Here is an 11,393-nt window from a genome sequence, read left to right as displayed (position 1 = left end):
AAGGCATGACCATAAGATATAAAGGACAGATTCATCCGTCATGCTGTTGACTAGTATTTCATAGTTTTTCTTAAATATATTTTTACTTTGAATTGGTACTTTGTACATCGAATGCTAAAAAGACGCGTTTTAATTGTAGACTCTCATAAACAATGTACCTGATGAAAATCCAACCTTTTAAAAGATAATTATTATGTTGATAACATGAGCCATTATACACAATTTATGAATACATTTAACAAGCGATTTGAAACAAATGTAAGATACTCTCGTGATATCATACGTTTTGGCATCATGACACTCTGTATGACTCTATATAATGCCAAACTCTCAGACAGCACAAAATAATCGTGCCAAGTCACCAATTATCTAGCGAAACAATCAAGAAATGTTAGGTGGGGGCGACAATTGTCGCACAAAACAACATGTGGGCATATACACGTATTTGTTTGAATATACTATTTCATAAGTACAGCAGGCGCAGATCCAGGAATTTTGGTAAGAGGGACGACACCAACTTTTAAAATGGGGTCACCCATTTCAGGGGTGTGTGTGGGGGTGGGTGGGGAAGGTGGTCACACCGAGTTTCAAGACCGATTTTCTTTGTAAACTGTAAGAATCAAAGGGGTTGACCCACAATGCCCCTCTGCCAGGCTCTGGGTCCGTGCAGGTAAAGAATAGAGTTATTCCATACGGCTAACAGGAAACTTCTTGCATCATGACATCATTTATCTGAAATTGTCTGATACTTAAGAAGAATTTTCCGTCTTACTAGTACCATTTTATGTTTATAATTAAAACACAATTGTCGTATTAAGTGTCCGACAAAAACGGATTGATTTAATTTGGAAGTGAAAATAAAATGTTCCACCAAATGATAATCGCGCATTATTATTCATTTTTCAAGTAAAATGACTGTCATGCCATGTGCCTCCATCCAGATTTCAGTCTTTGATGCCGAGTATGTGGACAGAGTAGATATAAAAAGACTGAAGTTTTGACTTTCGTGATATCACATCTTCGGACGTTCAAAACTTCACTTCATACGTCAAAAAGGCCCATCTGGTATAATCGATATCGCCTGGGGACAAAAATATGCCGTAGAAGTTAAAGTTTGGACAAAATCTCAAAGTTTCTCAAAATCAGTTTATAACTTTATACTTCCAGGTTAAATTCAATGTATTTACTTAAAATCATTAGCCATACAAAACTTCATTATTTTTATACTTATTGATAGTGTTTCACATCAAATTTAGTCTAATTATATATATGGATAATTGAATAATTTAATAAGCAGAAATCCTGAAGCTAAGCTTTTTATTTCACATAGTAATAAATACAAGTCTTAGGCTTACTTGATATTACATGGAAAACTTTAGTAGCAACGTCTGATATAAATAAAGTCACGTATATCGGTTCGCACGGTATTTGTAACAATAATACGTTAAATGTTACTATTGAGAAAAGGGTAATCGGGTAGTGAAACCATTATCCGTGACAAAATGTTGTACTACTTTTGAATATTATTGACAATAAAGAAAACCCTGATTTACAATGAAGTAAACCCTGATGATCGACTTTTCCGATAATCGACTTTTCCGATATCGTTCTCTGTTTATACAACATAAGGTGTGTGCGAAAGAAATCTAAATACCTTACTTGTCGATTTAAGTTTATTCAAAGATTAGTTTGAATGCATGTGTATAACCGCACAAATGACTGTATCAGGTGAAAAGCTTTATTGCATAGACATGTTCGTCAAGGCATTTATTTTAATGGTATTGTCGACAGTTATTACATGTAACGGACAGGATAAGCCATATTGTACAGGAGGCAATTATAAACGGGCACAAAATGCTTGCAATAACGCTTATGGAGGACCGCCAAGCTCAGATTTATCACTGATATGCGAAAGGTATTTTGTTTTTGTTTAACTAAACTATAATATTTTAATATATATATATATATAATTTCTAAATATATCTTAAGTGTAATTAGCATTACTATGTTTTAGGGTAGTTTATATAAAAATATAAATTCTAAACAAACGATTGTTTCATAATGGAATTAAATTATGACTGTAGCTGTACTTACACAGTTTGTATATATCTAGTAGATTCAAATACATTTGATGAGGCTTTGCTACATGTGCAGAACATATATAAAGGTACAATAGTTTTGCAAAATGAGTGTATTATATTTAAATACGAATTCCATTCACTCGCACGAATTCGCTATTAGACATAACTTATTATTTCTTACGTTGCAGCCTTTCATAAACATGTAATATTGAAATGATGACGACAAACATTCAAACGATAGTATCCGTCACAAATCTAGACACCATTAAATATCCCGCCCGCTTAGCTCAATAGGAAGCGCACCACAGATCTACGGATCGCGCGGTCGTGAGTTCGATACCCGGGCGAGGAGTATGTTTTCCTTGACGATTTGATGAAATATATTGTGTCTGAAATAATTCGTCCAACGCCCCTGATTCATGTAAGGAAGTTGGCAGTTACTTGCAGAAAACAGGTTTGTACTGGTACAGAATTACTTATCACATGATACCTTTAGCGAAAACTGTAATAGTAGAAAATTAAACAGTCCACAAACCATAATTACAATTAGAAAAACTCAATTTATTCTGTGCTCATTTCAGCTTGAATTGTTTTTTACAATGTCTGAAGGACGCAGTTTCGGATTGTTGGAAAACTGACCAGCTTTTCACCTATGACTTAAACACAACTGTAGTACAATTTAGAGCAATGTGCCAGGATCTCAAAAGTAAGTAATGACTGGGTAGGAAGAAGTATGACTTTTTTCAATGACAATAAAACAAAAAGAAAAAGTTCATGTCTGTTCATGAGCAATATTTATAGATAAATGATTGCCACTTTAGGGATGTTAAAGACGTTTCTCTAAACATTAATATTTTGAGATCATAAAATAATTAATAAACATCATTTTCCTCTTAATATCCGACACAAGCTAGTGACCTACCTTTTCCTCCCGCCTTAACTTCGTGAAAATCATTCTTACAATACTGGTGTAACACAGCTACGGGTTCAAAATTTAGATACTTCATGAATTATTATGTTGTCACAAGTTAATCTGCAAACATATTCAGACATTCCCTTTAGGTATAGTTTTAGAAACATAGATTAATAACTATGCAATACTGTAGAATCAAAGTGTGTAATAAACTCACCTTAATACACCAAATAATATGCAAACTGCCACGTCAGTTTGATTATTTATATAGACATTAAACACATTTTATATCACTGTCAATGGACGGTTCCATTGTTTGCTGATGAATTTCATATAAATCCTCCCATTATTGTAGTTCTATTAATACCCAAGCCAAGTTCTTACAAGCGGTATCACAAACAACACGCACGCGGCCTATTGTGTGAACTAGGTCAATCGCATTTGATAGTCCCGATTGTCTGTTTAGTGTTAATGTTAATTACTGACAATTTTGGATCTGTCCAGTTACTGTTTTCTTTTTTTCAACAAGCTGTGTATAATTACCATTATGGAAATAAAAAAATACAGTTATTTTATGCTTCGTCTTTAATAAATGCCTGGCAAGTTTTAATTAATATAACGCCATACATTATTGCGATTAGCAAGCTGTAACAGTATACATGTGAATGTAAGAATATTATTCACTGTAATGAGTTGAAGAAAATTACAACATAATTTTGATGTGCATAATGAACCTTTACCAAATATGATTGCTACTATTTCATATGTTCTTGTACATTTCTTTAACAATGCAAATATATCAAAACTTTATGATAGATAGTCTCTTTCGTTCGCTCACTTAGCTCAGTAAGCTGACCTGAAGATTTTGAAAAAAGGTCACAAGTTCGTGTTCTCCTAGATTTTTTGACATAAAACAATTGCGCTTGAAAATATTCTTTTTCTACTATCTATCATGTGGAAATGTAAGTTGAATGCGGAGAACAAGTCGGTACAGGTGCAGAATCCATGAACATGTGTAAGGGTTACTGACCGCCATTGCATGACCGCTGCAAAAGCACCAGCTTAGCTCAATAGGAAGGGCGCAGAAGTAGGGATCGCGGGCTCTTGAGTTCAGTCTTCAGACGTGTGTTCTCCGTGACGATTGATAAAATATATTGTGTCTGAAATTATTCGTTGAGGAAGTTGGCATTTTATTGCAAAGCAATTGTTGACGTTGGTACACAATCCTGGAACACTGGTTAGGTTAACTGCCCGCCTTAACATAACTGAATATAACATAACCAGTGTTCCAAGATTATGTGCCAATATTAACCCGTTCCTTGGAAGATAATGCCAACTTGCTCAATAGAATCATAAGTGAAGTGCAAATAGTTTTAGACACAATGCATTTTATCGATAGTCACAGAGAACATATATCTGAGGATCGAAGTGACGGCATCTGCACCCTCCCTATTGAGCTAAGCGGGCGTTCTTTGGAACGGTCATGCAATTGCGGTCAGTAACTCTTACATATGATTATGGATCCCAACGGTTTTTATCAAATAATCTAGGAGAACACGAACTCGTGCCATTTTAAAAAAAAAGTATTGCAAAGTCTTTAGGTCAGCTTACTGAGTTAAGTGAGAGAAAGAATTTGCATTGCATTCAAAAAGTTTTGAATACATGTTTGTGTAGATTTTCATTCCTGCGTACTCTATACGATCTTGCACAGACTATGAAGCTGTTATTATTTCAGAGACAAAAAAAGCCCAGACCGTTTGCAATCCAACATCATGTAAGAATCAATACTTAAATTCCAATTATACTGAAAGAATGCGAGACTTATTCAACAACGGAGATTTTGCAGAGTATAAGAAATTACAATGCAGGTAAGGTATCCTGATTTTGTTTGCTGGGTATAAGTAATTTGAATAAAGATATGGCATAGTGAATTCGTAAGAATGCAGGTACAGTATCGTGATTTTGTTTGCTTCGTATAAGTTATTACAACAGAGGTAAGGCATAGTCATTTCGTAAGAATGCATGTACAGTATCGTAATTTTGTTTGCTGGGTATAAGTAATTAGAATAAAGATAAGTCATAGTGAATTCGTATGAATGTAGGTTCGGTGTCGTGTTTTACAAGGTATATGTAATTAGAAAGTAGGGTCGGCGTTGTGAATTTAGAGGTACGGCGTCATTATTTTGCCAGTTATAAGCAAATATAATGCAGGGTCGGCGTCGTAATTTTGAACACTTTTACTGCTTTTAATTGTGTCTACTGTTGTAGATAATGATATATAGATACATTTATTACATTGTTTGATAAATTACTTGCCCACTATACAGATGATATTTAAAATTCTTGCTTCAGGTTTGCAAGGGATACACTTAACTGCATATCAACGGCCCCTGTTCGACCAGATTGTACCACTGAGCTAGAGGAGTTGAGTAAAGGGATTGAAACGGTCAAATATTCTTGGTCAGAGTGTGGTATTGCGCAAGATCATCAATTTTTCAAAACCTACGCAGACAAAGATACACCTTGTCCTAATCCAGCAATAGTAAGTATATTCATATAAAGCAGAAATTATTTCTGATTATTTAACTATTTCATGAAGTCAGACGATACAAGACTTATTGAATGGTGCCCCAGTAAATGGTCGAAGCTCTTTAAACTCTACTGGTCGGACCTCGGGCTATATTTTTGAATATCGACCGGAAAGCCTTTCAGGACAGTAAAGAGCATGATTGCTGATCAGTTGGCTTAATAAAAGAACAATGATTGCAGATCATGCAGAGATAGTAGCTAATTACTGAAACATCTGATACAAGAAGAATAGCTGAGTATTTGATAGTATATTTGAAGAACGATAGCAAATTAATTTACCATATCGCAAAAAAAAACATAATTGCTTATTGTTATGAGAACATCATACAAAACAGAATTACCAACAAAGACATGTTTGTTTGCCTCAAAAACATGCCAAGTGTCACTAAATGTCCTATGTCAGATAACGGAATACATTTAGTATAACTGCAATTATAAGAAATCTTTGATATCTTGAAAAGACTTTCTTGAAGTTCAAAATGCTGATAATGATTACACGTCAAACGGATACATTACATACTATCATTTATATATGTATTAAACTGCAATCATAAAAAATTAGCATATGAAAATATTAACCTGTAGGATAAAAATGTGTTTCGCACCGATGCAAATTAAAATTCATTGCATGAAGTGTTTTTCTTGCTATATTTTCTCAAATATTGGAAGTGTTATGGGACTGACTTGAAGTCATGCCACGTTTTTGCATTACTTTCGCATAATAACGTTTATATGTTTTAAGTACAGAAGGCGTTAATTGAAATGACTTGTACTTAATAAAGGTTACATTCTTTTTGTAAGAAGACAGAATTTTGATGTAAGGAAAATAAGAAAATACTATCATGTGATGAAAAGAATATTACGCTTGTCTGTCTACATTGATTTTATTAAATTCATTGAAAAAAATGAAAAGATCTTGGCAGTGCCTTACATTTCAATATCTTATTCAAGTCGTTTAATAAATTCAATATGGAAAATGAATTGAGTGATATTTCTATTCTTTATTTATTCAAATAAACGACTTTATTCTTTTTTCTATTATCAGAATAGCAATTGCCTTTTAATACCTTTGACACAAAGAGTCTCAAAATGTCTTAAGATACCAAGTTTGACGTCAGGGTCAAGTGGGCTCATGGAAAATGTTTGTTCAGAGTAAGTAAGCGTTTATGTTATCATCATGTGTATTTTAAGTTATGTCTTTGAGATTATCTCTAAATGTATATATCTGCATTACAACTTCTTAAGTGTTTATTTGCTCCAGTGTCCAAATTAACTTTATCTTATCGTTGATACTGTTTTTTTATACACGAAACAACTAACACCAAGAATGTTTTAACACAAGAGTCGTCACAATTATAATCTTACTTAACTGCAGAGCATATGTACATCAATTTTAGCACTTGCCACATGGTTATATTAAGTATTTTACCTAACTGAGTGGTTTTCAGTATTGAGTGTAACTTGAAGTGCTACTTAAGTGCCATCGGTGATTGTTACAAAGAGGACAGACTTTTCAACATGGATCCCAAAGTCATTAAAGTTGTTGGCAGAGCGATTTGTGACAACAGGCAAGGTAAGTATTAGAATCCATAAATATGATACGTAACATTTGCTATTTAAGAAGTAATAAGTTCCCAAACGTGGTTCATCGTACTAGAATAACCCGTGTTTTGAGTTCTTATCTGTAAGAATATATCATGAAAGCCGTAGGATCGGATGACAGAACGCGCGTGGGTCATTGCAGAATAGCCCGAGATAGATTGTGTTCTACTTGTAAACAGGTTATTTACAGGTCGTAGAATGATAAATGAACTGGTTATTCCAAAATCTGAGAAATTATAAGTCCATTCGTGTCATTACTTCAGCGGATCTTGTAATTAGATATTTCTATGTACCAAATTCGAGTGAGACAAAATGTTTTTAACATTCCTTTTCCCTAAAACCAAACATATTGATATTGACGTTGATAAGACAAGTACAGCGACACCCAGCCAATACAATTTTTTACAAATTTACACTGCTAGTGCTGGAAGGCAGCAGTTAGATTTGGTAGAATTATGACCAAAGTGCGTGGATGTTTTAATTTGTTTGTTATAATCTGAGATATCTGCGTTCTTCTTTTTTATTTGTTAATAGGTATAATATCACCTCTAAACCTATGTCCTGTTAATAATCAGACATGTGTAGATGAATTTAACAGCGCTTGGACAGAAGCTAGCGCGCATCTTATGAGCGGGGACTACACCGAATTTAAAAGACGCCTATGCCGGTAAGTAATGCATGATAGTGGTACAAAAAGATTATTCTCTAGTTCAAACACTTGTAGTTATATGATTGGATATATGATAGTGACTGAGAAAGATGTGAGCTAATAGTGCTTGCAGTAAAAGAATGATATGAGCATTATATATGGGACACAGTTCCTCTACTAGTTCAAGTATATTGCTATTTGATTAAACTGATATTTGACAGTGAATTTGTAGAGAAGTTTCTTTGTATTGTTAGTATATGGAGATGTGGTTGGTTACACTGATATGATGTGATTTTAGACAGAGGTTCAGTAGTTGCAGTGAGAGGTGGCTAAAATGATATAATATGGTAGTGCCTGTAAGTAAGAGGTTCTTCTATAGAACTAGTTTAGTAAGAGGTGGTTACACCGATATGCAGAAAATGAGATATGATAGTTGATTTGAGATAGAGATTCTATAGCAGTACCTAAGTAAGAGGTGGTTAGCAAATGGGAATGGTTTGGAAACAGAGGTTTTCTAGTAGTAGCTGCAATAAGTGATGGATATATAATAACATATATGATAGTTGATTTGAGATAGAGGTCCTCTGAGACGAGATATGGTAATACTGGCATGTAATAGAGGATTTGAGATAAAGGTTCTACTGTAGTATACATAATTATAGTGAGAGATAGTAAAACAGATGTATAGAAGTGACTTTAAGACAGAAGTTCCCAAGAAGTGCTTATATAGTAAATCTTTGGTTTGACTGACAACGCTGTCAAAATGGAGGCTTGTTAAAATTATTTGGCATCTCTTACGCTAAACAGACTTACTACTTCTCGGGTTAGGCAAGCTTGAAATATTGACATGTATGAAAATGACTTTACATTTGTGTCAGCTGCATTGGATGTATTGAACATGTTGAATAAAATTATAGCCGATTATTTTGATATCTGATTAAACTCTCATTTTGGGGTTGAAAATACCTCTATATGTTGATTCTGAGTAGTAAATACTTAAAGCAATACTAACATTGTCATTCACTGAATTCCACAAAGTAAAGTAATAGCAAGTAAAAGTAATACTCGGTTTTATCGAGTCTGTTTATAACAGGTAAAGAAATGTGCAACTGTTACACCTATCCAAGCCTCTTACACCAACTTTAGCAGAACAATATTGACATGTTAAAGCAACACAGCTTACTCAAGTCGTGTTGCAAGATGTAAACATAGCTATTTATTTCAATACCCGGTGTCTTTTTACTTAGGGCTTCAAAAGACTTTAGAGCGTGTGTAGACGTTACAGTCACAAGCACGTGCATATCTTCCATAGCAGAACAAGCAAGGGACATATATCAGGTTGGATATAGCTATGCTGCCTGTGGACCTCAAGACCACGCCTATTTTACAAAATATGGTGGAGATGTTAACTGTATTACATCCGCAAACTCACGTTTGATGACATCTTTTATTGAAGTCATGTTATTCGCTGTGATTTTGATGATGTGGCTATAAATTACGCTGCTACAATTTTGGCATTTCACATTGTTATAAGCCATGATGTTTTGTTATGCCCCCGAAGGGAGACATATTAGTTTTCAACTGTCCGTCCGTTAATTAGTTAGTTAGTTCATTCGTTCGTCACAACGTTAACTTTTTGCACGAAGGCACTTTACTCGCGAACCACTGCACCCAGGACCTTCAAACTTCACATGCTGATAGTACTTATTGAGTACACCACCCCTACTGACTTTGGGGTCACCAGGTAAAGGTCAAGGTGCTGCGGGAGCATTTGTCACCATTAGTGACAGCTATTGTTTCTCCCATACTTTTAAGTATCTTGTACATATATTCTCGCACAGAAACTGCTTTTAGAGAGAAAAAAAAATACAGTGTAAACTACGCAAGTTACGTATTCTATTTTACTTCATTTTACAAATACTATTCAAGAGAAAAGCAATTGTTTACAAACAAAAATGAAACATCGGGAATCAAAGTCTTGATTTTTATCTTTTTAAAAAGCGTCCTATTTTGTAATATGAGAAATGCTTACATATGTAACAATAAAATACTCAAAATATTGCAACTTTTGCAATTGTAATTACATCAACATTGATAAGAAATATTATCTGGTATGTTTTTATTTGCATGTTATCTCACAGAATTCATATAAATTTTGGAACCGGTCAAATCAACTAAATGATATTAAATATTTTACTATAAATGCTTACTGTACTTTCGTTCAAGTCTTTTCTACAATATCCATAATTACCGAACATCGGTGGTACCAGGAATCCCGAAATCATAAAAAAAAAATAATATCTTTATTCTCAGTCGGATTTAATGGAAGGATAATATACACTGTTTATTTTTTAATGAACGTATGCGGGAACCCAACGGATTAAACTATTGGACTAAAGCTAGGCGTAAAACAACGCACCAAAAAGTACTGAACAATACACAAATGCCATAAGACTGAAATTGGAATTTTTGTAAAGATATAATACGTTTAAGCAGGGAACAGAGAATAAAAACTAGAAACTTTTAAGGTCTAGCTGTAGTTTTGTTCAATGACAGATAAACAGCAAGACCTTTATGTCCTAAGTGTTCTACAAATGCATATACAATTGAACATTCCAAGGAGTCAAGCTTTTACTTCGAGATAACCGAAATTCGACTTAAAATGATATTTTGTGCACGTATTTTCGGGACGGGACAAATGAAAACCAGACTTTTGAGAAAAGTAAGTTTAAAATATCGAGTCACAACTTTAGATCTTTGTCATAAGCTCTATGATAAGAAGAGTATATTTAAATATAAATACAAAACTGGTATAATGCTATGAACAGCCAAACGAACTTGACATTTAACTGACAGTTTTGAGACGCTTTCTTACTATACCTTCTATGTGCGTCTGGCGACCCAGATTGACTCCAGATATATCGCTATTTTTTCGCTTATGTCTCTTTGTCAACCTGGATTGTTGGTTTTATTAGTAAGTACGGACTGTACTTTATTCATTTCAATCGATGTTACCATTCCATTCAGCATATTTACCGTAGAAATCATGTCTCCCAAATATACGCGCGATTCCTCTGCAGATTTGTTTATCCGGACGTGACGTCATGTTGGCATTCACGTGCGGCCAAACGCTTTACTGCGGATCTTTGTTTACATTTTTGACAGCTATTTGTCAGTTGTGTTTCTGTCATGGTATCGGGCAGTTGCCTCTAGAAATGACCTCCAACGTGGAGATGCTTACCCATTTTTGATTATTCTATCCGTATATTTATTGTATTTATACTGGTCACTAATCCAGATTTAACGTTTAAACAGTATTTTTATAGAGATCCTATAGACCCGGTGCAGTAGGCTGACTTGATCCAATCTGGTCAAGATCTTGTTAAGTTATAAAACGAACCTGAATTGTTCTCAGGTATTCTTATTATGTACGGGAGCTCGGTTTTTACATCTCCTGACATTTATTTTACTTAAGTTTTAGAAGATAGTGATTTTTACCCAATCTGGTCAGAGTGACCCAATTTGGTGCTTGACCAAATCCGGTCTCAACTTATGTTTC

General features: G+C 34.3%; 1 protein-coding gene across 1 annotated transcript; it reads left to right on the top strand.

The window, feature by feature from the left end:
• Nucleotides 1-1,594: 1,594 nt before the first annotated feature.
• Nucleotides 1,595-10,048, top strand: LOC123564900 (uncharacterized). The gene is made up of 8 exons (XM_045358817.2): nt 1,595-1,915; nt 2,663-2,787; nt 4,730-4,862; nt 5,347-5,536; nt 6,629-6,735; nt 7,032-7,156; nt 7,720-7,852; nt 9,082-10,048. The coding sequence occupies exons 1-8, from the start codon at nt 1,698-1,700 to the stop codon at nt 9,326-9,328; spliced, it is 1,278 nt and encodes a 425-aa protein (XP_045214752.2). The 5' UTR covers nt 1,595-1,697; the 3' UTR covers nt 9,329-10,048.
• Nucleotides 10,049-11,393: the final 1,345 nt, after the last annotated feature.

This window comes from Mercenaria mercenaria, chromosome 2 (genome assembly GCF_021730395.1).
Source record: "Mercenaria mercenaria strain notata chromosome 2, MADL_Memer_1, whole genome shotgun sequence".
Taxonomy (NCBI): domain Eukaryota; kingdom Metazoa; phylum Mollusca; class Bivalvia; order Venerida; family Veneridae; genus Mercenaria; species Mercenaria mercenaria.
This window is presented reverse-complemented; position numbering and strand designations above follow the sequence as displayed.